We start from the raw sequence: 27,508 nt of genomic DNA, 5'->3' as shown, positions 1-27,508 counted from the left end.
TTGTAATTGTTGAAATGGTAGCCAACGATACATCATCGTGCATTCACAGTTGCATACCCATTGGCGATTAAAAATTAATTATTCAAATATTGACCCTTTGTTTTAATTCCACAAATTTTCGTGTCAAAATTGCTTAAAATTACTCAGAATAATTGGACGATGAGCGAACATATTAAGACAAAACAAAGATGTAAATTTGGAAACGACGCCAGTCAGTGACGTCAAATTGTTCCTCCATCTTCATGCTTGTTTGATGTTAAAAGCAGGGTTTTAAAATTAGTTTCGTCATGAAATAAACCCATTTAAACGTAACATAGATGCATCCAAACACTCAAACTCTCACTGAACGGCGAAACTAATAAGTAAGTCGTGCTTAACCAACTTGGGTCAATAATTAAACCGTTTTTTTGTAGAATTTTTTTTTTAATATGGAAGGTGAACAATTTTCGTTATGCTGGAACAATTTTCACAGTAACCTAAGCTCCGGCTTCCATTCCCTGTTGAAAGATGAGGACCTGGTTGACTGTACTTTGGCAGCCGAAGGCAAATACCTCAAAGCCCACAAGACAGTGCTGTCTGTGTGTAGTCCCTTTTTCAAAGAACTGTTTAGGGTGAACCCATGCAAGCACCCAATAGTGATTTTGCCCGACGTGAATTACGCGGCGCTGTGTAGTTTATTGCATTTTATGTATCAGGGTGAAGTGAGTGTTAGTCAGGAGGAAATACCCACTTTTATGAGGGTGGCTGAAACGCTTAAAGTTAAAGGACTTACTGACAATGGCAACTCTTCTGTAAGTCACTTTTTTGAGTTGTATGCTAAGGAGGGTTAATTAAATTTTGTTGTTAGGACACTAATGGGTACACGAATTCAAACAATAAGCATTCATATGGTATGTCACAAAGGGAGTTGATGAAACGTCCCAAACCAGTAAAGAAAATCATTAGACCAATACAGCAAGTAAGGCCGGCAAGCAGTCCAAGCCCCAATGCTATAAAATCACCTCAACATCAACCTCAGTTGCCCCTTAATCAACCTTCACCATCACCAACACAACAGTCCACATCAGGTACATAATTTTGTGGAAAAGGAAATGTACAACATCGTAAACCGTCCAATTCCCCATTGTTACCAAAGAGTAAAGTTCGATTTGTCCAGGTCAACCGGCCGCCAAGAGGCCGCACCTGGATGAAACGCCAAGTCGATCGCCTGTCTCGACCCCCACGCCGGACCCGCCGCTCATCAAGCCGAAGCAGGAGCCGGTGGATCACAGCGACGACGCCCCGCCGTCCGAGGAGGAGACCAGCATGGACGTGTCGCATTTGCTGGACACGCAGCTGGGGGAGACGTCGGGCTGGCCCGCCAACCAGGAGGCCGCCAAGCAAATGATGCACGACACCTCGTCACCGGGTGAGTTTGTGGATGTTTCATTATGTTGCTACTAGTCTACCGACCATGGTGGTACCTCAAGATTGTTGTTGTTCGGATCCATTGATCAGTTATCAATAAAATTTAACCCGGTTCAGTGAGTGACAAATTAGTAGGGAACCTCAATAAAATAATACACCACACAACTTTAAATACCTTTCAGTTGTCCACTTAACGTTTCAATTATATGGCATTCCTGAGCAACGTTTGGTATTTTATTGGAGTTTCTGCAACACATTTACAAGTAGTTAATGTATATAATTAGATAAGTAGTGGTTGGTTGCATGCATAGACCGTAAATGCCATATAATCGTAGTTGATCGTTGGTATTTAAATGTTTGGGGGGAATGGACTTATTTCAGTTTCGTTGTTGCCCATCGAGAGACGAAGAGTCCATCCTAAACGTGTATTATTTTATTAGGTACCCTGCAGTGCATCCTGGGCCGTCGCGGGAATCCCCGCCTGATCGTTGACGGCTACGTGTTCTACAAGAAGAGCGTGTACAAAGGCAAGGCGTTCTGGTACTGCAAGAACAGCAGGACGCCGGAGAAGTGCCAGGCGGTCTGCTGGACGATGAACGGGAACATCGTCAAGTGGCCGTACATGCACACGCATCCGGTCATACCGGACGTGTTCAATCCGGACGAGGACACCGAAGTGCCCATTGAAAACTTGCAGGAGGTGCTCTGGCAGACCTCGCTCAGTTAAGGGGGCTGCGAAGCTCTCCGGTTCATACGTATTAAGTTACACAAGAAATGATTGGGCATTTTATGTGATACTCTCTGATTTCGAACAACTGTCTTCTTTGGTTCTAGTCAAAATTATACATTTCCTTAACTAATATTTGATAAACTTATTTATTGTGTGATGTCATTACGTAAGGTAAACCTAAAAAATCGTTCGAGGCGATTAAATTAATTTATTAAGTCTGGTTTGGCAGTCTGGAGAACATTTTCAAATCATTTTGTGTTTTTAGGTTAGGACTCCTGTCAGTCAATCTTGTGTAACCTAAAAATATTGTTATAGATTGTTCCTTGTAAATATTCTCTTTAACAATAGTGTTTAATGGCTTTCAAAGAACATAAAGAGGTGTGTAAAAGTTGAGGAATATCGATAAGAAAATTAAATACAAATATTTATTATTTAAAGATGATTATATATGTTCGACAAGTTCAGTTTTAATTTTATTTTATGATTTAAAGGCTGTGAATTTGGCGAAATTGAATGAGCAGCTTCAATTTGTGTATTTAATTTTGTTTAATACAATTTTAGTGGCTCTGACTTTTTGTGAGACTGTTTTTTATCATTATGTACTGTATTTATAGGATCTTTTTTCAATAAAACCATTTATACTTAACAGTGTGGTCGTATTATTATTAGATGAGTAACTAGACGTTTGTTGTAGCATTTCTAGGGGGCGGCCTGACGCTGATGAAAAGCGGCCGCGGACAACTGGTGTTGATCCATAATGGGCACATCTACACCCTTTGTGATAAGCAGGACAGTCGCAGCGTCTGGGTGTGCGTGAAAAAGAAGACGTTGAAGTGCGAGGGCTGCGTGACGACGATCCACGGTCCCATACTGTTGTCGTACAGCGGTCATAATCATCCCCAGCTGAACGACGTCATACAAAAGTTGCAAGTGCCTTCATGCAGCATCTCTCCCGAGCTTATATGAACGGGCTGGTTGTAGATGCTGCGTTTTAACACCAAAAGTACCTGTGAACCAAATATGCCATATATTGATAGTTTATTTATGATTGATTATTTTATTTTTATCGAATTAACGAATTTATTGACTGACACGCAGATTTTACGTTAATTAACGTAACAGAAGGTTATTTATGTTATGTTTTTAAATGCATTATGACACCAAATATATTTTTTTAGTTTATAGTTCATATATAGAATTATTTTTTTGTTTGTTGTTGATTACACACAAGTGCTAAACTTATAACGTGCAATATTTATGAGAGAAATTTAGTCCTGGTTTTAATGAAGAGATGATGTTAGGTTGTATTTAAACCATTTTATGAGAATTTGACTGTTTGGTTGTTATATAATATAAGTTATTTTGTATTACTGTTTTTCCAAAATAAATTATAATTTGTAAGTTGTGTTATTCATTACTTTTATATCTAAACACACCATTAAATACTTAGGACAGAAATTGTTAATCCTTAAGCTTATTTAATACCTCATGATCACTTTGAATAACTTTGTCAATTACAATTAATTGTGTAAAATTAATAACATCTGCCCGCAGGAAATTAAATAATAAATAGATGTTATTTTTTTAACACGTTAAACACATTTGTTTGTTTATTTTATTCAAACCGACAATCTGGTAGTCATGGTTACTTGTAAGTGTAACCTGGGTTGCCTACAACTGATAAAATCCATACAATAAGTGTCTGTGCGTATTCCAGACTTATTCTCTAAGTGCACGTTGTGACCGGTGTTTTCTAGAACTTTCATTCAGTGTTTATTGTAAAGCGCTGGCCTAATTTGTAACAATGTCGAACAAGATTACTGAGGTAACTGAAAATGACTTGTGTAATTGATTATTTAATGTAAACGTGTAATTACAGCTCAAATTGGACGTTGCCGAACTTGAAACCTTGGAAAAACAAAGCACCCGGCAAAAAATTAAGGATATTTTGTCCATTGAAAAAAGGAAACTAATATCGGAGATAGTTAAGTTGGAGGAGGAAAATAATTTGCCTGATAATGTGCCAGTTAAGTCCACCCAGGCTGCTTCCACAAAGAGATACCAAGTGAAAATAAATAATTACGGTAATATACTGTGTACTGTAACTTGAATTTGTGTTGTTTATGTGGCAAATTTCAGCTTGGGATCAAACAAATAAGTTTGTCAAGTTTTATGTCACCCTTAAAAACGTTCACACCATTCCGGCTGACAATGTAAAGTGCAGCTTCAGAGCGAGGGCCCTTGAATTAACAGTAGATGACTTAGACAACAAAGACCATGTGTTTACCATCAGTAAATTGCTCGAAGACATTGAGCCAGACCAAAGCAACTGGAAAGTTAAAACAGGTTAACCATCTAATCAACATTCAAGTATGACAACTCAAATTCAACTGTTACAGACATGGTTATCATAAATGCGGCGAAGAAAACGCAAAATAAATGGTCACATGTTACTAGTTTGGAGAAAAAAGCCAGTGATGCCCAAAAAATGGATACCGAAAACATGGACCCCGCTGATGGTATCATGAGCTTAATGAAGAACATGTAAGTGTTGTTAATTTTAACTTAGCTCGTCGTTTGTTACTGTTTTTCTTGTAGGTATGAGAAGGGAGATGATGAAATGAAGAGAACCATTGCCAAAGCCTGGACAGAAAGTCGGAATAAAGGTGGTCTAGATGCAGAATTATAATTCATTCATAAATAAGTATAATATTAATATACATGTAAATGTTGATATATTAATTAATTGAATTATTTAAGTTTAATATGTACTATGTATTTTTTTTTATTTGAGATGAATATATTAATTTGTAAGTAAACAAGACCATATTATTTATTAAAGATTAAATACATTTAAAAATTAAATATGAATTTTATGGATGAGTCAATAAAATATTTCATCGTTTAATCAATTAAAAATTAAATAGAAATCTTTTAGAGTGAGATTTTTGGACAACAGAATAGTATTTGAAATCAGATCTTGTATAAATTCTACTTTTCCAATAAGAACCGTCTTATAAACAATAATTTGATTAGCTGAAAGATTAAGTTATTATTTATTTTGAATGTGTGTACCTGAAAAAAAAAAAAAGAAATAAAACAACATATTTTTATTTTACTTTATAATAAATAAATGATTAACATACAAAACAGTTTCAACAGCTTAGTGGACTAGATTATACAAAATTCACTTGAGCAAATTTCTACAGAAAATCTTAAGTAAACAAAATAAGATCTTTCTAATAACAAATTGAATTGGTGTTAATATCGAGAAACACAAATTCACATTTGGCAAAAATACTGGTGACAAAAAATTAAAATAAATATAATTTTGTTCATTAGAAACAGACAATGGGTGATGGAAAAACCTTTATCGATTCTAACAGACATATTTTGATACAAAACAATACAATAATTATTTTATAAAATTAAAATAAATGCATTTAGTCTTTTAAGAACTAAAACCAAATGATTGTCTTTTATCAGTGAAACAGGAACGAAATAATATGTCTCATACTGATGCTTATTTGAATAACAGTCTCTTACATTTATTTATCAGTAAGTGAAAACTAAATTGAGGATTAACTAATATAATAAGAAATAATAATAATAATAATAGCAATAATAATTAGATAGTTTCTGTCAAATTAAAATGATTCATTCAAAAATATAGTAACTACAATATTTACTATTGGATTCATATTTACTTTTAATGAGAAACACCTTAGCTTATATCAATCACAGAAGGTCGTGGCGTCGCTGGGACTGAAGGAGGATGCTCATCCATGAATACCCTAATTTCAATATCAGTCATAAGCCAATTAAAAATAATGATCAATGTGTTAGAACCAACCAAATCCAATGAGAATTTTAGCTGACAATAAGCAATAGAGTAATAGTAGTAGGGCAGCATGAATCAAAATGAGATAAGTAACAAGTTAAAAACATTTTGTTGGTATGGTTTTTAAACAATAAATAATTTAAAAAAATAACCTTATTTAAATATAAACAATCAAACCACAACAACTTCTAAATAATCAGTGCTTATAATCTCATAAATAAAAGTAAATAATAATTCAGTACCTTTTTATCACAATTTCAATATTGAATGACACGAATTGTCACAAAATTAACCAACCACTAAATATAACGTTGATATATTTGTGAGCCAATTGAACTAATTTTACAACAATTCGTTTTGGTGTTAGTTCAAATACGACACGAAACTCGTTACGAACAAGTAGTTCTCAACCAACCGTGCGTACAACTCCCTGCGGACCTTGACGGTGAACTTGTTGGCAACGCAGAGCGTTGAACCGGCGGCGAACAGCAGGTTATAAAGCAGCACTATCTGGAAGTTACCCAACCACTCGATGCTACCAAAGTCTCCAAGGAGATCAAAATTTGTTATACCTAAAATAAACAATTAGTAAACAAACTGCGTCAGTTAATAAAAGGGGGCCTAACCTAATATTTTAGACAACAGGGGCAAGGCGGAACTGATTGTGACCAACAGTGCGCAGTTGGCTATGATCAAACAGAACGGAGTGCTTCTGTGCTTCGGCCTGATTCTGCTCACCACAGGGACGGTGTAGAGACCGATTGAGGATGTTACTATTAAATAAATTATCAGGACTATTTCCATGGCGGCGCCGAAGGGACCCAGTTTCGACAGCGAACTTACGCCCAACGTAAATTGCTAAAAAAACAACAACTAACTTAAGTTATGCTTACTTTTGTGAAGGTTTGACTTACCTTAGAGCTGAGTGGGAGTGCCTTGACTCCTATGAGCAATGACACGGTGTTTTGTAACACCAGCAGCACCGCTATAATCGTCAGGCCTAGGAGAAGTAGCATTGCCACGGGATAAACCACGTTTCTTCGCAACGAAGACGTTTGCCGTTGTTTATCTGGGTGCAAAACAGGCTTTACTAAAAGATTCACACAGCAAATCACCCGTTTATTACCTAGCTTCTTTCTTCTCTCCTCCACCTCACTCAACATCACTCCTAGTCCGCTCTGCAGCTCGCCATTGCGCAGCCGCAGGATGCCCCGGGGCAGCTTGAACTCGTCGTCGTGGGCGGGCACCTCGTAGATCGACATGGGCGCCGGACTGACGTAGAACTTGCCCGTGCGTTGCGTCTGCTTCAGCCTGCGGCGAAGGCACTCCTCCTCCAGAGCGCAGGTGAAGTACTCCTCATTGATGTCGCGCAGGAAGTGGGGCTTGATCAGGAACTGGCCCACCACGTCGAACAGGTGGACGAATCCCATTGGTGTGGAAACTAATTAATTTTTAAAAAAGGGTTAATAATGTTATTTAAAGCTCACTTAATTCTTTGGACCTTGATCTCAATAGAATAATTAATTGTTTGATTAAGGATAATGTTCCTGTATAAATTTTTTGGTTAATAAAATGTTTATTCACTGTGTTTTATTTAAATCCTTCCTTTTACTAAGAACTTTGGTCAAATAAAAAATAAAAAGGAACATTATAGAATAAGTTTTTTGACCAGTACAATGGTGTTAGAAGTTAGATCTTATTTCTAATAAGCATTGTCTTATAAACTAGTTGAGAAATATAGCAATACTCACCAAGCAGAATTAGCACACCCATAAACGATATGCATGAGTACAAAAAAGGCAAATAATAACTCCACAAATCTGTAAAACACATCAATTATCAGTCACATTAAAACAGAGAAACCAGTGGCCAACTTACTCAATATAGTTTGGATGCTCGACTTGTCTTTGTCAATCAGTGCGGAAATCACATAAGTCATGCCCAAAACTACCAGGCCGAGGAGACAGAAAACGGTGAACGTTTCGTACAGCCTGGCCATCAGTCCTTTGCGGTGTCCGAAGAATCCTTCCGATTCGGTGAACAAATAGGCGAACGGGAGCAGCACAAAGATCGACAGGTTCGAGAAGAGGAACACATAGTTCCAAAGACCTGAAGAATAACATAATAAAATATTGTACATACCAAAACACCTCAAATTCAAAATGTTAGGTTAGGTTAGGTCTGTCTCAAGCATCCAAAATGTTAGGTTATGTGGTTAAAGTTAGGTTAGGTTTCTATGTCAGTGTTAAATCTACAATAACATACCTTGAATGAGTGAAGAATTGAGCCACTTGATGTAATAACTGTTGGGATAAATGATGAGCACCTCGTTCGACACGATCGAGATGGGCAAGAGGAGCACCGCCCCGATGGACACGGCAAGTGAGAAGGTGCAGAGCCAGGTGCTGATCCTGTAGACGGTCACCTCGTCCTCGTCCGTGCTGTAGTAGTCCTCGCGACCGTGCCTGCGGTACCGGCGAAGCAGGCCGAAGCTAGCCAGGTAGAGCAGCAGGAACAGCAGCAGGAATATCTGAATTAACAAGCACCAAAGTAAATTATTATTATATTATTTTTTCTGGTAGTTTTTTTAAGAAACTGTTCAAATTACAGCTTTAAGAAGATGGGTAAAGTCTGGCAGTAAATATTTTATAAATTATCATAAACCATTTTACTGGAAATTGGAATCCATTCCCGTAATTGATTGATTTCGCTGGCTGCTACATAATTAACTTTCTACTACTTTTACCAATATTTAATTACACATGAAATAACTATATTAATACATTTAATTAAAGCCAAAAATTAAAATTTCTATAAAACAATGATATAAGGAGTTTCTAGAATAGGCGGACAACATCTGAGATTAGTTAGGTTAGTTGTTTTCGATGAATTGATAAAATATTTTAACATTCAATTAATTAAAAATTAAAGAGAAACCTTCTTGATTAATTTTTTAACCAACACAATGGTATTTGAAGTTAGATCTTAATTAAATCCTACTTTTCTAATAAGAATAGTCTTACAAACAATCAGTTGATAATAAATTTTAATAAAATAATAAAATATTTTAACATTTAATTAGTTAAGAATGACAAAATCCTTCTAGATTAACTTATTTGATCAACACAATGGTATCTGAAGTTAGATTTTACTTAAATCCTATTTTTCTCACAAGAATTGTCTTAAAAACAGTAAGATTCGATGGGTTAATAAAATATTTCGACGATTAGTTAATTAAAAATTAAATAGGATCCTTTTTAGTTTGTAAAATATTATAAATTTTGCTAGAAACAACAGTTGTTTGATAAATTAGCAGTTGTTCAACACGTGTTTTTTAATAATTTGTTGAAACAAATGTTATTTTTAGTGTCTCCCATTAATATATTTATAAAATATATAATTTATAAATAAGATTAACCTAATTTATTTATTAATTGATTTTTATCTAATCAATGTTGACCTTTATATTAATAATCTTTGGAATAAAAACTAAAAAATATGGTTGCTAAAATTATCAGTTGATCAATGTGTGTTGATTTTAACGTGACTTTTAATAAACGTACGTTGGATATTTGTTTCCACTTTATTTATTTATAATATTAATATTTTATAAACACAATTAAGTAGATCTTACCCTGGCCGTTATCAAATATATCAATTATTCTATGAATTGGAGTTAAAACTCAATAAGATAAATGTGTATTTAAATATTTGTGAAATAATCTTTATTGCAGAAATAGATACAATTCAAAAGAATAAAGTATTTATCGGGATTTATATTTATTATACATATAATACACATGAAGCTTTCCTCAAATATTTGTATAAATTTCTGGTTTAATAAGTTCTCAAAATTGTTTTGTGCACAATTACTGTTAATCCCATGAACGTGGACACTTAAAATTGGTTTATGATCCGTCAAACACAATTAAAATTCTTGCATCATCCGTTCACTGTGGCCTTCAGTAAGCTTGATAAAATTTTGTCTCAATTAAATGCGCAACTGATTTTAAACTGGTATTTTAAAAAAGTATGATGCACAATTAAATACAGATATATCTAAGGGGCAAAAGTATGTTAAACAAATAAGTAACAGGATAAGTAAATGTTTTTGAAACATTATTATTTTAATGATAATTGTTTCTATTTAACGTCATCCGGTTTACGCACGAATTACTTCGATAATCGTCAATTATTTGTTCATTGCAAGACCCTTATCAAAGGAATCAATATTTTCTAAATTTAAATAATCTACACAACACACAAACACAACAATTATGTGCATTGTGTCACGTTTGTCACGCTTCTTCAAATTGGTTTAACCACGGAAAGAATTTAGATAAGCTGGCAATAATTTTAGTCCATTAATTTAATTTTTTATGTGTCACCGATTGCAATTAAATATTTTAGTAAAAAGTCACTGCATTAGATTAATGATTAACTATTTATGTACATTAGGTGTTGTTTATATTTCCAAAGTTGAATTAAAGCCAAAAATGCTAAAAATAATCAAAGATACTTGATCTGACAATTATAAACATGCCAGAAGAATAGCCTGGAAATTTGACCTGTTGTTTTTAAGCAATTTGGTGGTTGTAAAATGTGCACAAATAAAGTTATTTATAGACAACAACTACTGTGTACAATAACCTTTGTGTTATTTAAGTAACACGTTAATTTGAAGGTTGTCAATACTCTTCACACAACGTAAACAATTAGCCTTTGACTGACGTGTACATTAAATTCCGTTGGATGTTTACTTACGATTTGTTCGCGTACATTGTTGTGAAACGTTTGTTCATTTAAATCGGGCTCATCGTCGTAATCTTCCATTTCACCCGTGGCTATGCGATTGTCCTTTTGGCAGTATGCAAAACACCATGGTTACGAAACTATTGAAACGTCAAAGGGAAAACGACCCTTTATCGACCACTTCGGTGGTATATTTAATTCATGATTATTTATAACGGGACACCGCAAAACACCCACTTCTTTTAGCACTGCAACTTGAAATGGTCACTTATTGAAACGTCAAATTCGTAATGTTTCTCAGCTGTCACACTGCGACGACATCTATGGTTCGTTTACGGATACTGGTGGAGATGTTTTCTTTTGTTTAATTTGATCCAAATTATTTACAATAATTACAACAAATGCAAAAACATAATTTGCTTATGTATTTATACAATATATAATTTTAACTAATAATAATTATGATAGATAATCAATTATTTTATGAAAGTGTAAAATCGGTTGCCTAATTGTAAGGCAAAAAATTACCCGTTAAATTTGCAAATTTACTCAAAATATGTAAAATGCATGAGAACGAGTTCCTAAACATTTATTGTAGTGTTTTGTATTTGTATTTTGACGATAGTTAAGCTACGGTTTAATCCCTATCCTGCAGGTGGCGTCACTTGAAAGTGCTTCCTGGGATTCACACATTAAGGTAAGTTGGTTTTGTAATAAAACTACACATAGTTATAATTTACACTATTTATTTATATTGCAAGAAATACATTTAAAACATATTATATTTAATAAAGTTTCTATTAAAGCAAAATATTCGTTTTAAAATCATTGAGATCAATATTTTATAAAGGAGTAAATTAAGCCTAACAAAAACGTTTATATTTACTTATTACTATTTACAATAATATAAAAATTAAATGGATTTATGCTATTTTGTAACAAATTCATTTTTATTTTCACAAATATAGTGCTGAAAAACACATTATCACAATTAAATTTCTATGTTGTATTCATGTTTTAATTTCGCCTCGGGGATTTTCTATTTGAATGTATTTTTTAATTGCTGACCATTTATAGAAGAAAAACAAATAAGTGTATTTCAAAATAAGTTAAATTAAAAATATAATAGGTAAACATTATTTAGTTACACATTTCGAAAGGTCTTTTAACTACATTTGAGTCAGTCAGTGAAGAAATTCAAGTGTAGTTTCGATAATTGTAAGATGAAATCATTATAGAAACATTTAATTGATTGTATCAGCTATTATCTCACAGATGGCAGTGTTAGAGCATGTAATAAATAATTCAGACAATACATAGTATCAAAATTGCTTTTCTGCTACTTATTATTTACATAATTTCGTTATAAAAATTACTATAAATGTGAAAAATAAATTTCAGTCTTTTCAATGGCTAAGAAAACATCAACATCAATAAAACCTCAAAAAACATTGCGACCAATCAGCTAATAAATTAAGGAACATTTAAATTATAATACACATTAAATTAAATGCTTAACGAGGGCCGTTTCTTCCGGTCGCCCTTCGAGTTCTTGCCGAAGATGTTGCCTAAAACTTTCGACACACTGTTGACGCCCAGCTTCCGTCTGATGGGCAACGCCTTGAGCAGCTGGACCGACCTGGCCTCCCGCAGCAGCGACTGGAAGGCGAGGGAAACCCCGGCGAAGTTTTCGGCCGCGCTCACCTCGTAGAACTGACAGCTGTACTGCAGGGACAGCTCCTGCCCGTCGTCCACGCAGATTTGTCTGAAATAAAACCACAAAATGGAGTGTAATAATTAACTAATTCTTATCGCTGGAAAGCACTTTATATAAATAATTTATTGCCCTGAACAATCGACATATTCACGATATAAGTTTAATTAGAAAAAGTGAGGATTCGAACAACTAAAATTGAACGGCGGTATCTCGAGATATATAGAGATAATTGCTAATTAAGTATCGAAGTGATTTGCATTGGCATGATGTATTATCCGGTTATTTGGAAAAAGTAATGCGGCGTTCACTTTCCAATACAACTTGAACGAGGCCTAATATTATTACCACTACTGGGAAGCTTATAAAAGTCTAACAAAATGCAATAAATTTAGTATAATCCTTTTATTGTCAGCACCAGAGATGCCCCCCGTAACTTTTATTCCTATTTCCTTGTTTACAACTAATATTTGATGGTTTAAAAATCGGTAAAACACCGTTGTTTATTACATTTCCGTTTTGAGCACTGAAAATTTCACTGAGGTTGGTGCCCTCGCCGTCGTACGAGTAGATTTAATTAGTAGCCCACGAGACGTTCATCACAAACTAGTAATTTATTAATTTATTTGTAATTAGCAATGCAATTAATAATACAGCAGACGGCCGCAGCACTAATTAATATGCGTTGATGCGTTATCATGCGTTGCTGCTAAATAAAAGAGAAAGTTCACCGTCGGAATTATTTAATTTAGTCCCTTATCAACGTCTAAAATCTAGGAAAAAATTAGTGAAGACAGTCCACTCTTCACGCTTTAAAAAGGTAGCCGGACAATTTACATAAACAACGTTTTATAACTAATCAAGTACTATAACACCTCCAGATCAGTGCCAGATAATCCCCCCGGTTCGGGATCATTTAATTAGATGCGATAGCGATCGTTCTCGATTTTATTTTGGTAATACCAGTTGATTGAATTAAGATGTTATCCGTGCGGGAATCTCACAAAGTTAAGTGCTAGAAAAATTGTTTACGTTTCATACCTTGAATGGTCCAAGTCTCTTTTGTTGCCTAGAAGTAGACTGGTGTAGTAGGATGGTAATTTCAATTTGACTAGTTGACCTAAAATCTCTTGGGCCTCATGGAAGCTGTGCCTGTCCACGACGGAGTAGACAATTACGAAGGCTTCGCCCCATCGGATGTGCTCGTACAGGCAGCCGTTTTTCTGGAAATTAAAACATTTGTGTATGTATTTTAGGAAACTATTGACACTCAATCGATTGCCCCAATTCAAACAATCAATATTCTGAAATAATGGAAAACCTGAACTATAATAAAATAATGTAGTTTAATTTCCTTGTTGGCCAGAAATGTCTTTAATACTATTAAGACTTTGAATGCTTAAAAAAATATATATTAAGTCTTTGCAGGCTTCTATCAAGAAAGAGAATTAGAGAAATTTATTATCGATTTTTCTAAATATATTGAATATTTTTGACATATTATCAAGAGTTCTATGTCTTAATTGTAGAAATCATTCTCTCAAGAAAGAGAATAATATAATTTATTAACCATTTTTCTAAGTATATTCGACACATTAATGTTTAGTTGAATTTTCTTGAGAATAATGAATATTTTTAACATATTGTCAAGAGTTTTATGGTTTTATTGTAGAAATAATTCTATCAAGAAAGAGAATAATATAATTTATTATCGATTTTTTTAAATATATTCCACACATTAATGTCTAGATGAATTTTCTTGTGAATAATGAATATTTTTAACATATTGTCAAGAGTTTTGTGGCTTAATTGTAGAAATCGTTCTCTCAAGAAAGAGAATAATAAAATTTATTAACCATTTTTCTAAATATATTCCACACATCAATGTCTAGATGAATTTTCTTGTGAATAATGAATATTTTTAACATATTGTCAAGAGTTTTGTGGCTTAACTGTAGAAAATATTCTCTCAAGAAAGAGAATAATAAAATTTATTATCCATTTTTCCAAATATATTCCACACATCAATGTCTAGATGAATTTTCTTGTGAATATTGAATATTTTTAACATATTATCAAGTATTTTGTGTGTTAATTGTTGAAATAATTCTCTCAAGAAAGAGAATAATATAATTTATTATCCATTTTTCTAAATATATTCCACACATCAATGTCTAGATGAATTTTCTTGTGAATAAAGAATATTTTTAACATATTATCAATAGTTTTGTGGCTTAACTGTAGAAAATATTCTCTCAAGAAAGAGAATAATAAAATTTATTATCCATTTTTTCAAATATATTCCACACATCAATCTCTAGATGAATTTTCTTGTGAGTATTGAATATTTTTAACATATTATCAACTATTTTGTGTGTTAATTGTTGAAATAATTCTCTCAAGAAAAAGAATAATATAATTTATTATCCATTTTTCTAAATATATTCCACACATCAATGTCTAGATGAATTTTCTTGTGAATAATGAATATGTTTAACATATTGTCAAGAGTTTTGTAGCTTAATTGTAGAAATCGTTCTCTCAAGAAAGAGAATAATATAATTTATTATCCATTTTTCTAAATACATTCCACACATCAATGTCTAGATGAATTTTCTTGTGAATATTGAATATATTTAACATATTATCAACTATTTTGTGTGTTAATTGTTGAAATAATTCTCTCAAGAAAGAGAATAATAAAATTCATTATCCATTTTTCTAAATATATTCCACACATCAATGTCTAGATGAATTTTCTTGTGAATAATGAATATTTTTAACATATTGTCAAGAGTTTTGTGGCTTAATTGTAGAAATCGTTCTCTCAAGAAAGAGAATAATAAAATTTATTAACCATTTTTCTAAATATATTCCACACATCAATGTCTAGATGAATTTTCTTGTGAATAATGAATATGTTTAACATATTGTCAAGAGTTTTGTAGCTTAATTGTAGAAATCGTTCTCTCAAGAAAGAGAATAATATAATTTATTATCCATTTTTCTAAATACATTCCACACATCAATGTCTAGATGAATTTTCTTGTGAATAAAGAATATTTTTAACATATTATCAATAGTTTTGTGGCTTAACTGTAGAAAATATTCTCTCAAGAAAGAGAATAATAAAATTTATTATCGATTTTTTCAAATATATTCCACACATCAATCTCTAGATGAATTTTCTTGTGAATAATGAATATTTTTAACATATTGTCAAGAGTTTTGTGGCTTAATTGTAGAAATCGCTCACTCAAGAAAGAGAATAATAAAATTTATTATCCATTTTTCTGAATATGTTCCACACATCAATGTCTAGATGAATTTTCTTGTGAATAATGTATATTTTTAACATATTGTCAAGAGTTTTGTGGCTTAATTGAGAAAATCGTTCTCTCAAGAAAGAGAATAATAAAATTTATTAACCATTTTTCTAAATATATTCCACACATCAATGTCTAGATGAATTTTATTGTGAATAATGAATATTTTTAACACATTATCAAGAGTTTTGTGACTTAATAGTAGAAATCGTTCTCTCAAGAAAGAGAATAATAAAATTTATTATCCATTTTTCTAAATATATTCCACACATCAATGTCTAGATGAATTTTCTTGTGAATAAAGAATATTTTTAACATATTATCAATAGTTTTGTGGCTTAACTGTAGAAAATATTCTCTCAAGAAAGAGAATAATAAAATTTATTATCCATTTATCCAAATATATTCCACACATCAATGTCTAGATGAATTTTCTTGTGAATAATGAATATTTTTAACATATTGTCAAAAGTTTTGTGGCTTAACTGTAGAAAATATTCTCTCAAGAAAGAGAATAATAAAATTTATTATCCATTTTTCTGAATATATTCCACACATCAATGTTTAGATGAATTTTCTTGTGAATAATGAATATTTTTAACATATTATCAAGAGTTTTGTGGCTTAATTGTAGAAATCGTGCTCTCAAGAAAGAGAATAATAAAATTTATTAACCATTTTTCTAAATATATTCCACACATCAATGTCTAGATGAATTTTCTTGTGAATAATGAATATTTTTAACACATTATCAAGAGTTTTGTGACTTAATAGCAGAAATATTTCCTTTAAGAAGAACCAGACTGCTATTTTGTGATCAGTCGATAGATGGTTTAGAGAACCAACACAACTTTACCGTTCGACATGCAGAGAGAAAAAAAAGGAAAACATCGTTAACGGTGCCAGCTTTCTAATTTCAATTAAACATAAAAAAGCGCAGCGGAGGAAACAATGGAGTTGGGCCGTTGCCTTAAAATACCTCGGCGCTAATAGATTTATATAAATTACGTCAGAGATAAGGTAAGGAAGTGCATTATCGGCGCAGCGTGTAAGGTGCAATCGCGCTCCATGCCAGCTCACGAAAACACCTTCGGTACCGAACGCAAGATGCCGATAAGAAACTGAAACTGTTCCTTGGACCGGTAATGGATTGGATAATAAAAAAAAATCGCCATCGGACGAAACAATTATTGAGCGTGTTCGATGCTCGTGTCAATCGTAACAATGGCGAGTTTATCTGTTTCGATGTGCGAGACCAACTTCCTGCAACGAATTGTGGAATTGTGGAATTGTGGAAGAGGAAAGTAAAATTGAAATTCTACGGAACATTAATTGTTTTGTAATAAATGGTACATATTAGGACTTTTACGACGTATAACCGATAATTGTTTTTATGTGTAATAACAATAAAACTTTCCCACGTTTTTCATTAACTCATGACATTTTTAATATTCGAGTAATACTATAAAATATTGTAAAAATATATTAATTAATTAAATTATTATACATTTATTCTGATAATTAACTTTAGGGTATAACAATAACTTCCTTATTATTATGTTGCTGTATAATTTATAAATCAATTAATTTTTATCCCTGACTTATTATCTATTGTTCTGAATATATTTTTCCCTACAAATTAAAATAGAAAGTTGTTGCTGTCTACGAATTATTATTTATTACAGTTATTTTTATATATAAATCAGAATAAAATGGCTAAACAATATTATGTATTCGTCAATTTAATTTCCTTGTTGATAAGAAACTACATTAATATATAATTAGCCCTCAATATATCTCCTAATCAAATTAGAGAACTCTTCTTCTTAAGAAAGAGAATAATATTATTTATAATCCATTTTTCTGATTATATTTTTCTGTAAATTAACATATAAAAAGTTGATAATATATATGAATTATTATTTAATATTAGAATTTTTTAAGATGAACAAGAATATAACTGTTAAATCTTAAAATGGAGCTCAATATTTTTATTGATTAGAATGCCTTTAATATATTATTACGATTTTTGTCCCCTAATCAAGTTGGAAAACTAGTCCATTTTTCTGTTTATACTATTGTGTAAATTAACATATAAAGTTGATAATATATGTGAATTATTATTTAATATTAGAATTTTTAAGATAAACAAGAATAGAACAGTTAAATCTTAAAATGGAGCTCAATACTTTAATTGACTAGAATGTCTTTAATATATTATTACGATTTTTGTCCCCTAATCAAGTTGGAGAACTCTTCTTCTTAAGAAAGAGAATAGTATTAGTTATAGTCCATTTTTATGATTATATTATTGTGTAAATTAACATATAAAGTTGATAATATATGTGAATTATTATTTAATATTAGAATTTTTTAAGATAAACAAGAATAGAACTGTTAAATCTTAAAATGGAGCTCAATATTTTTATTGATTAGAATGCCTTTAATATATTATTACGACTTTTGTCCCCTAATCAAGTTGGAGAATCCTTCTTCTTAATAAAGAGAACAGTATTAGTTATAATCTATTTTTCTGATTATATTATTCTGTAAATTAGGATTAACTTACTAATACTGTTGTGATAGTTTGTTGGTACTCTCCAAATCAAGTACTACATTTTCCTATAAATCACAAGATTTATCTGAAATTCTCAAATGAATACTAGTTAGCTAAGAATTTTCCACAATGTTAGAAAATCTGATGACATTTTTGTAATCAGCACACCCTTAACTTACTTAAGAATCATTTTGTTTGCCTGTACAAATTGTAAAGAAGACATTCTTCAGTGCCTCGACCCAGAAATGAATGTAAAACAAACACAGCTTCCGATGCAACCACATGCACACGAATGATTGACTGAAAACTAATTATTCGTTGACGTTTCATTCTCCCAAGCTTATTGATTACATTACACATGGCAGCCTTATTGTTTTCGGCACGGACGGACATCTTTTTATGCATGCAGCAATAATCCAGACAAATGTATTAAGTCCTGTCAATGTAACCGTTCGGCGTCATCAATATACAATTCATGTTGTCCCCCGTTGATTTTTTCCTGTTCTCGTCGGTTCCTCAAGTGCGACATTAACATATTATTTAAAATCAGCTGCGTCCACGGTGGCACCGTACCATTAATTGGCATGCGGTTAATTAATAGGCACACTCAATTAAAACGCGAATGAACTCGTGACATAATAACGCGTAATCGAATTGGCGGCGACAAATGGAAGCAAAAAAGGCGCAACACGTGAAATAATACCCGACAAGATTTAGAGGGTTTCGTGTTTGTGTTCTGGGTTCCTTCTTTTTCTTTTGGGGGGGAGATCTTATTTGAACACCGGCCCGAACGGCCGTCGTCGATCATGTTTGGTATGTGCACCGCCGCAATAAATAAAATCCTGCCTTTCGGGCCTTCCCCCGACCTCCGGTCGATGTGGCTCAATTGAAATGCGCACGGTCGGGCCCACACGTTGCCGAAAATATTGCCACGTCGGGGTTTTGCTTTTTTTATTGTTCCATTTCGGAGTTCCATAATTTAATTAAGTCGCAAGGCCCTTGATAATATATTAAAATCACTTTTGGAGGTATAAATTAAACTTGACGTTAATGTTTAACTGTTTTATTCTTCGTTTATAATGAAAAATAGTATTAGTAAGAAGTATCAACTTATTATCCTAATTTATCTTAAGAACAAGAGTTCTACAATTTAATTAGTTGATAAAAACCTTAATAACATATTAAATATATTCTTGTCAACAAAAAATTGAGCTCCATGTTAAGATTTAACTGTTTTACTCTGGTTTATCTTTAAAGATTACAATATTAAATAATTATTTATACATAGAATCAACTAACTATCCTAATCTACAGTAGAATATAGTCAGAAAATGAATTGTAACTAATATTATTCTCTTTCTTAAAGAAAACGACTTCTCCAGTTTGATTAGATGGCAAAAATCTTAATATATTAAAAGATATTCTTGTCAACAGAAAATTGAGCTCCATATTAAGATTTAACTGGTTTATTCTGGTTTATCTTTAAAAATTACAGTATTAAATAATAATTTATAGATAGAATCAATTAACTATCCTAATCTACAGTAGAATATAATCAGAAAATGAATTGTAATTAATATTATTCTCTTTCTTAAGAAAATAGACTTCTTCAGTTTGATTAGATGGCTAAAATCTTAATAATATATTATATATATTCTTGCCAACAAAAAATTAAGCTTCATATTAAAGTTTAACTGTTTTATCTGGTTTATCTTTAAAAATTATAGTATTAAATAATAATTCATGGATAGTACCAACTTTCTATCTTAATCAACACATAAAGATATATTCAAAAAATAGATAATAAGTAATATTATTCTCTTCCTTAAGATGAAAAGGTCTATAATTTGATTAAGTCACAGAAATGTTCATAACATTTCTTGTCAACAAGGAAATTGAACTCTATAATAATATTTGATCATTTTATTTTATATAAATTATGATATTAAATAATAATACATATACAGTAACAACTGCTGTCTTCATTTACACAGAAAATTTGTCAATAAATAAAATTATTATCTTTATTAAGAGGCATTAATTGAAAATCACATTAATATTTAATTTTGTCCTGATTTTCTTATAATAAAAATAAAATAACGGTCACAAATTCATGACTTAACCATTACAAAAAATAAAACGATTTGTAATTTTTTCTAATAATTCCCATTGTACTGAATCAGATAAAATTAACGTCGTAACAGTTCAGCAAACAGATCAACCGATAGGCATTGTTTTTCTAAACGTTTTCTGTCAGTAATCCTCGTTTTTTTTTCGGCAAAGCACCACAAGAAAAAATGGCGAAATCACTTTTTTTTTTTCGTCGTGGAAGAACTGAAAGTCATGAATAAATATTGACAGTAAGAGATATTAATCAATTCTATTCATCCAATTAGAGAGGCTAAATGCGTACTCATTTATAAATGTTAATTGCCAATTTTTTATGTAATATTATCGGAGATCTAACTAAAAAACAATTCAATTCAATTATTATAGTCAAACGTCCGTTTTAATCCTGGGGATTATCTTCAATCAAATAATTAAACAGTGTGTGTGTGTGTGTGTTTAATTAGAAAGCTGTAATTATTATGATTATGCAATGGAGAAATTGGGATTTGCAAAATTGGATGAGGAAGAAAAATTGAATTTCCATAACTATTCAAATAACGATTGTTGTCTTCAACAGTTGGTTTCAGACAAAAAACCAGAAGACCAAAACATAAATAAAAACTGTTACTATAATTTTACCGGTTCGGTAGCGTTGAAAAGATTAGAAAGATAGGAATAATTGATAATGGATGTCCTGTCAGTCTTTGTTTCTTATCCGGCTGGTCTGCCGGCAATGTCAATGTGAAAGACATCACGGATTAACACTGGATATATTAGTTACACTAATACTTTTATGTTTTCTTCCTTCCAACCGATTCTTATCGAGACAAATGCATAGTTGCGAGTCAACTGTTCATTTCTTCCCATGTCCATGTTTTCCTCAATCAAATAATGGCTTATTTATGTTAATCGCACATTAACCTTGTTTTAAATTTGGCGCCGCTGTTACTTAAGTTGGCTACACTTGAGGGACTTTTTCAACACACCCACACACACACACACTTTTTATACTAATTACATGTAAATCGATATTAAAAATAGCAAAACAATTTCCCTCTATAAACTTTCTCCTGGTGCAATCAATCGCAGTAAAAAAAATCTTAAATAGGTACTTAATACTAATACATGTCCACTAGTTAATTTTTTCGCTTGGCTCTACGCTATCCAGAAACAGTACATGTTAAACTAATTTATACGCCAGTTATACCATCTACCGTTCATAATTATGTACCCGATAAATAATTGGAAAACATAATGCTAATAACTTCAATAATTGTAAATTAATAGCGACATTTATAACTTTAACCCAGATGTAAAGATGGTTGTTAGTTACATTTATAGCAGGAATTTCAACCGAGATCATGCTAAAGAATTAATAACTTGATATGAAATTATTTATCACAAAAAACAATCACTGAAAATTGATGAAAATCTTCTAGGGAACTTTAATAATGTAATAAGAAAGTACTGTAAATGTGTAAATGAGTAATGTAAAGATTGTGCTCTATAAATCTTTCAGAATTAGACAATCTTAATTAAAAACTTAGTTAAGAAAAATTAATTTTGAACAGGAAAATGTAGAAAATTGGAAAAAAATACGAATTTGTAGAAAGAATCTTATAAATAAAAAAGAATTAGAGAAATTTACCTCAAAATTCAGCTAAGAAATAACAAATTTGAAAAGAAACATACAGATAATCATAAAAATTTGTGAATTTTACTTAATAAACCTTAAATTAAGAAATCTTCCAGAATTAGAGAATCTTAATTAAAAATTCAGCTAAGAAATATTAATTTTGAACAGGAAAATGGAGAGAATTGGAAACATCTGTGAATTTCTAGAAAAAATCTTCTAAATAAGAAAGAATTAGGGAAATTTACCTCAAAATTCAGCTAAGAAATAACAAATTTGAAAAGAAACATACAGATAATCATAAAAATTTGTGAATTTGACTTAATAACCCTCAAAATAAGAAATCTTCCAGAATTAGAGGATGGTTCAGCTAAGAAATATTAATTTTGAACAGGAAAATGCAGAAAATTGAAAAAATCTGCAAATTTATAGAAAGAATCTTCTAAATAAGAAAGAATTGGAGAAATTTACCTATAGAAAAAATAGAGAATTGGAAACATATGTAAAGTATACTAAGAATCTTCAATATAAGAAAGATTTAAAGAGATTTAACTAAAATTCAGCTAAAGAAAAATTTGCCCAATTAAGAATATGTCAAAAATTAGTTACTTTCTTTGAAATTATTTCTTATAAACAATTGTTAATTGCCTTTGAAATATATTTAATAATAAAGAATATTTTGATACATTTCTTGCTAATTGAAATTAATGGCCACAGCTTATTGAGTGAGAATTATAAGGATCAGCAATAGAAAGTTTATGGTTTAGTAAAAGTTGTTGCAAGTTAACAAAATAAAAGATGACTTCTTTATATGAGATTACAAACGATACAGCCGAGTCAATAATTATCCAGATGAAATCTCAAAACTCCTTTAATAATATTTTCAATCATTTCGGCCGAAAATCAAAAAATGACCTGCAGAGATTAATAAACTAGATACGACCCGCTTTCGCACTGCCTTATTCCATATTTATTGGCGAAGCTGTTAATAAAAAATTGGATTACAAAATCGAGATAAGAATCGCAAAGTTAATACGAAAATCCCAACGTCACGGATTAACATTTAACGGTGCGCATTAATAAATTTTAACGCACAAAAGAGACAGTCGAATGAATCATGAAAGTGGTGAAAAATATGTGTTATGGGAGAGGTACTTTCAGCTATTTTAATCCTTTTCATTTTCGAATTTCCATAATTGATTGAAATAATTAAATTAATGGCGTTGCATTGCGGCAACTGATCTTTCATGTGGAAATTTTATTGGAAGGAAAGGAAAAGGATTATGTATATTACTTGGTACTACACCATGGATCTCTAATATGTAAAATTATATTAAAATAAAGCTATTTTACCATAATTAGGAAGAATCAGTGAATTATTTTTATATATTTCATCTAAAAATTAGACAAACTTAATGCTGGAGGAGTTGGGATCTCTGGTAATATCTGCGGTACCATCGTTAGACATATCAAAGGTGTTTGCATCTTCAATTTCAGTTCCCTCTTCAGTATGTTAAGTTTATTAAGATGATTGAGTCTATTGCTGGTCAGTGTGGGTGGTACCTCATGCCCTCAACATAACTGAGGGTACCACCGAATTTAAAGGTTAATGCTAGAGTAGGTTTTTATAGTACTAATAACAGTTGACATATTGGTGATCGAAATATCGGTTGTCAACCGTACTAAGGTAGTACCATAATTGGAAAATGAAGTATTTCATCATAATTAGGATGATTTAGTGACTTATTTTTATATATGTTAGCTTACGTCATCACCTTCACCGATGGACCGATGCGACGTGCTCACATCTATTTAGACTAGTTTTGTTTTATAAGCAAATCTGAAGTATTTGTTTACATTTAATAATCGGGGCAGTTCTTAAGAAAGAACCGAGCAGTCAAGCTTTAGATGTCGAGGGTTAAAGTACGTTTGTTGTAATAAAGCGTATTATTGTGAATTTAGTGTTTTAATCAAACTAAAAAGACAGATTAACAGTCGCTAATCTATCATCAGAAGTGGGATATCTTCTCGTGAATTATTTCCGGAAGAAAGGACCTAAAAAAAAAAAAATAAATTTTTTTTTGTGTTTCTTTGTGAACGAACAATGGCAGACAATAGTGAAAAACGCGACCGCGCAGTGAGTCCGAACGTTGTGAACATTACCAAAAGTGCATCGGAGAGAGACTAGCAGCAAGAAAGTAACAACAGATTCCAAAAACAAAACATGGAAATTTTATCGACAATGGCCAACGCCCAAACTACTCAAGCAACATTGAAGATGACTGCGCAGAAGGTTTAAGTATGGCTGCAGCGCAGTTTCGACTTGTAAGATTTAGAAATTGCATTTGAGGAATATGACTTGAATTTGTCAGGAATGGACGAGTGGGTTACGAAAGAAATAAAAGAACAACCGAATGCCGTTTGATCTCATAAACTCTCCATCAGATTATCAGAGCGCCATCGTTAAAGCCCTTGGACCACTTAAAGACGATATTGCGTTTGTTTATGTTGATGATGTGTTGTGCCCTGCTCGACCCATTCAAGAATGTCTTAAGAATTTAAGAAAGGACATTGACGCCCTTAAATATGCAAAAATGTAACTTTTTCCAAACATCTGTGAAATATTTAGGTGTGATCGAAAAAGAACTGGCTGGATATTTCAGACATCTTGTGAAAAACTTTACAACTTTAACAGCACCGATATCTGCATTGTTACGTGAGGAAAAATCGTTTGAATGGACATGTTAATGTGAAAATGTACGATTGACTTCTTATCCGATTTTCAACATTTTTGATCTGGAATTGTCAACCGAACTACATACAGAAGCAAGTTCGTTAGGATTAGATGTCGCTATTAGCTGTCGAATGGAGGAAAGTTGAAACCAAAGTATCACGGACCCTTTGAGGTAACGCATTGTTTACCTAATGAGAGGTACGCACTCCGAAGGATTGGCAGCCGAGGTAGAACTACAATAGCGGCACATGAACAGTTACGAACCTGGCCAGATACAGAAATTCTATAAGGTATGATGGATATAGATTTATTTAATAAGATTGATGAGTGAATGTGTGTAAAGGTCCCTGCTTAGTAGGCTGTTTAAGGTCCCTGTGTATCAGGCTATATGTAAAGGTCCCTGCTTAGTAGGCTATGATTAAGGTCCCTGCTCGGCAGGCTATTTTTAAGGTCCCTGCGTCGCAGGCTATGTTTGAGGTCCCTACTTTGCAGGCTATGTTTAAGGTCCCTACTTTGCAGGCTATGTTTAAAGGTCCCTGCTCGGCAGGCTATTTTTAAGGTCCCTGCTCTGCAGGCTTAGATTGTTGTGTTCTGTGTCTGTGAGACAAGCGGGTAATAGACCTGGTAGTGGTTGAACCGCCTCTGAGCTCCTGGCTAGAATATGGTATCTTTTGATAGCACTTGAGAGACATGGGTGTAACAGACCTGTTGATGGTTGAGTCGCCTCTGAGCTTCTAGTGGTTGTTAACTGTGCCACATAACAGTCTATTTTGTTAAATGAAATAAGGTTTAGACTTAGTTCTTCGAATATATTTTGAGCTTGTACTGCTGCTGTTATAATGTTTACAGATTACCGGTGTCAGGTGAATCTTTGCAAAACTGTGGAAGGGTCGAGGACGCCCCACATGTCAGGAAGGCCGTGTTAGCTTACGTCATCACCTTCACCGATGGACCGATGCGACGTGCTCACATCTATTTAGACTAGTTTTGTTTTATAAGCAAATCTGAAGTATTTGTTTACATTTAATAATCGGGGCAGTTCTTAAGAAAGAACCGAGCAGTCAAGCTTTAGATGTCGAGGGTTAAAGTACGTTTGTTGTAATAAAGCGTATTATTGTGAATTTAGTGTTTTAATCAAACTAAAAAGACAGATTAACAGTCGCTAATCTATCATATATTTCATCTAAAAACTGGTTAAACCAATCGAAACATCGTTTAACAATCGTACTAAGGTAGTACCTTAATTGGAAAATGGAGATTATACGATCACAAGTCAGTTGCCAAAGTAAATATTGACTTGTTAAAGAAAAAAGTGGATAATTAAGTAAGAAAAGACGGAGTCCGACATCTTAAACAGAGGAAGGCCTCACTTTCAGCAGAGAAACACTTAGCGCAGGCATTAGCGAAGCTGACTGGCGCAATTTGTGCGAACAGATTCGAAACATCATTGCGGAATGTCCGCGGACGGAACGATATTATTGTATGCAAATATTTTCGCATCGCGGCCCAACGGTGCCGGATTGATGAAAACGGATCCATTCGGCGCGTGACAGGTCCGTGTGTCTGCGGTACTGAGCGTAGATTTATCCATGTCAATTAAGTGTTTACAAGATATCTCGGCGAAACAACTAACTTATATCTCGTTTGGCCGTTTGCCGGATGCCCTATTTGTCAAAGTCGATTTCTGCTAATCAAGTTTATTAAAGGTGCAGCGGGCCCGACGTTATTCCTTTCCATTCAACATTTCCACGTTGCACGATACATAGATAAATTGCTTTCCGAAGGAGGATAACATTTCAGGATTCTTTATTTCGTAACGAAACGGGATTCGCGGTAGCATTAGACGTTTCTTTCTTCTTTATTCCTCGAGAACCGTTGATGTACACACTAATGATTATCGCCCGATGATCAAAGAACCTTTTACCATTTTGATAATTAAAATAAACAGGTATTTATTGGAAAGTTCACTGCATTATTATATTGTTAATTACAAATGAACGAAAACTAAGACATAAATTAAACGACATTATCTCGACTTAGATAACCTTAGATATAAATTACAGTTAAACAGGAGAAATGCATGTAAATGTAAATTTCTTGATGTTTATGAAGTCATAAATCAAAAGGCTTTATACCATTTAATCGAACCAATTATCAACATTTTTTTACAATTTCATTCAACTAAATTTGATTTATTACATTTTCATAATTGTCGATTGAGTCAATCAGCCAATATCTATTTATTTCAATACTTTTTGCAAAATTTGCCAATTTTAAGATTAAGAATATAAAATCCTCAAAGAGAGTAAGAATGTCCTAGCTCATAAGCAAATTTTAGGACTGGTAGAATAATTTAAAAATAAATATTTGGATAAGAAAAGACGACTGGAAAAGACGATTGGAGAAGACAATTGGAAAGGACGACTGCAGAAGATGACTGACAAAGACAACTAGAGAAGACGACTGAAAAAAACGACTGGAGGAGATGACTGGACGAGACGATTGAAGAAAACAACTGAAGAAGACGACTGGAGAAGGCGACTGACGAAAACAACTGGAAAAGACGACTGGAGATGACTCTAGAAGTCTTTCTTCTACTTATTTTAAGGTGATATTCATTTTTTTAAGTTTCTTTAACTTAATACTGTGGCTAATAGTTCTTTTTACACACTGGTACTATTTTAATAGTTACCAATAGGTTGTGT

At 32.5% G+C, this 27,508-nt stretch overlaps 4 protein-coding genes and 1 long non-coding RNA gene across 7 annotated transcripts in view; 3 read left to right on the top strand and 2 right to left on the bottom strand.

Moving 5' to 3' along the window:
- The first annotated feature begins 29 nt into the window (after positions 1 to 29).
- LOC109603121 (broad-complex core protein isoforms 1/2/3/4/5) lies at positions 30 to 3,538 on the top strand. 2 transcript variants are annotated; one of them, XM_020019579.2, is made up of 5 exons: positions 30 to 362; positions 414 to 791; positions 848 to 1,067; positions 1,157 to 1,408; positions 1,848 to 2,785. In XM_020019579.2, the coding sequence occupies exons 2-5, from the start codon at positions 429 to 431 to the stop codon at positions 2,132 to 2,134; spliced, it is 1,122 nt and encodes a 373-aa protein (XP_019875138.1). In that variant the 5' UTR covers positions 30 to 362; positions 414 to 428; the 3' UTR covers positions 2,135 to 2,785. The 2 variants fall into 2 exon arrangements, with proteins under 2 accessions (XP_019875138.1, XP_049821604.1); XM_049965647.1 differs by lacking the exon at positions 1,848 to 2,785 and adding an exon at positions 2,832 to 3,538 and having other exon boundaries at positions 47 to 362.
- Positions 3,007 to 11,012, bottom strand: LOC109603122 (protein Lilipod). Of its 2 annotated transcripts, none has more exons than XM_020019581.2 (9): positions 10,743 to 11,012; positions 8,244 to 8,508; positions 7,857 to 8,087; positions 7,730 to 7,798; positions 7,105 to 7,419; positions 6,893 to 7,047; positions 6,605 to 6,836; positions 6,394 to 6,550; positions 3,007 to 3,144 (listed from the first exon to the last, which is right to left on the bottom strand). In XM_020019581.2, the coding sequence occupies exons 1-9, from the start codon at positions 10,809 to 10,811 to the stop codon at positions 3,129 to 3,131; spliced, it is 1,509 nt and encodes a 502-aa protein (XP_019875140.1). In that variant the 5' UTR covers positions 10,812 to 11,012; the 3' UTR covers positions 3,007 to 3,128. The 2 variants fall into 2 exon arrangements, with proteins under 2 accessions (XP_019875140.1, XP_019875139.2); XM_020019580.2 differs by lacking the exon at positions 3,007 to 3,144 and adding an exon at positions 5,233 to 5,931.
- On the top strand, positions 3,826 to 4,961 carry LOC109603123 (calcyclin-binding protein). Its single transcript, XM_020019582.2, has 5 exons — positions 3,826 to 3,962; positions 4,017 to 4,221; positions 4,277 to 4,483; positions 4,537 to 4,681; positions 4,736 to 4,961. Exons 1-5 carry the CDS (start codon positions 3,942 to 3,944, stop codon positions 4,824 to 4,826), a joined length of 669 nt encoding a protein of 222 aa, XP_019875141.1. The 5' UTR covers positions 3,826 to 3,941; the 3' UTR covers positions 4,827 to 4,961.
- A 605-nt stretch (positions 11,013 to 11,617) lies between the features above and the next one.
- The window catches only part of LOC109603120 (ras-related and estrogen-regulated growth inhibitor-like), a 104,305-nt gene continuing 88,414 nt past the window's right edge, over positions 11,618 to 27,508 (bottom strand). Inside the window, exons 4-5 of the mRNA XM_049964174.1 lie at positions 13,486 to 13,667; positions 11,618 to 12,495 (exon numbers count right to left, since the gene is read on the bottom strand). Of these exons, the coding sequence (XP_049820131.1) occupies positions 12,237 to 12,495; positions 13,486 to 13,667 (441 nt within the window). The 3' untranslated portion in view covers positions 11,618 to 12,236. The remainder of the gene's footprint in view (positions 12,496 to 13,485; positions 13,668 to 27,508) is intronic.
- Positions 23,821 to 25,924, top strand: LOC126264805 (uncharacterized). The gene is made up of 2 exons (XR_007547429.1): positions 23,821 to 25,093; positions 25,653 to 25,924. It is a non-coding gene; the product is annotated as an uncharacterized LOC126264805 (long non-coding RNA).

Source organism: Aethina tumida, chromosome 3, assembly GCF_024364675.1.
Source record: "Aethina tumida isolate Nest 87 chromosome 3, icAetTumi1.1, whole genome shotgun sequence".
NCBI classification, from domain to species: domain Eukaryota; kingdom Metazoa; phylum Arthropoda; class Insecta; order Coleoptera; family Nitidulidae; genus Aethina; species Aethina tumida.
This window is presented reverse-complemented; position numbering and strand designations above follow the sequence as displayed.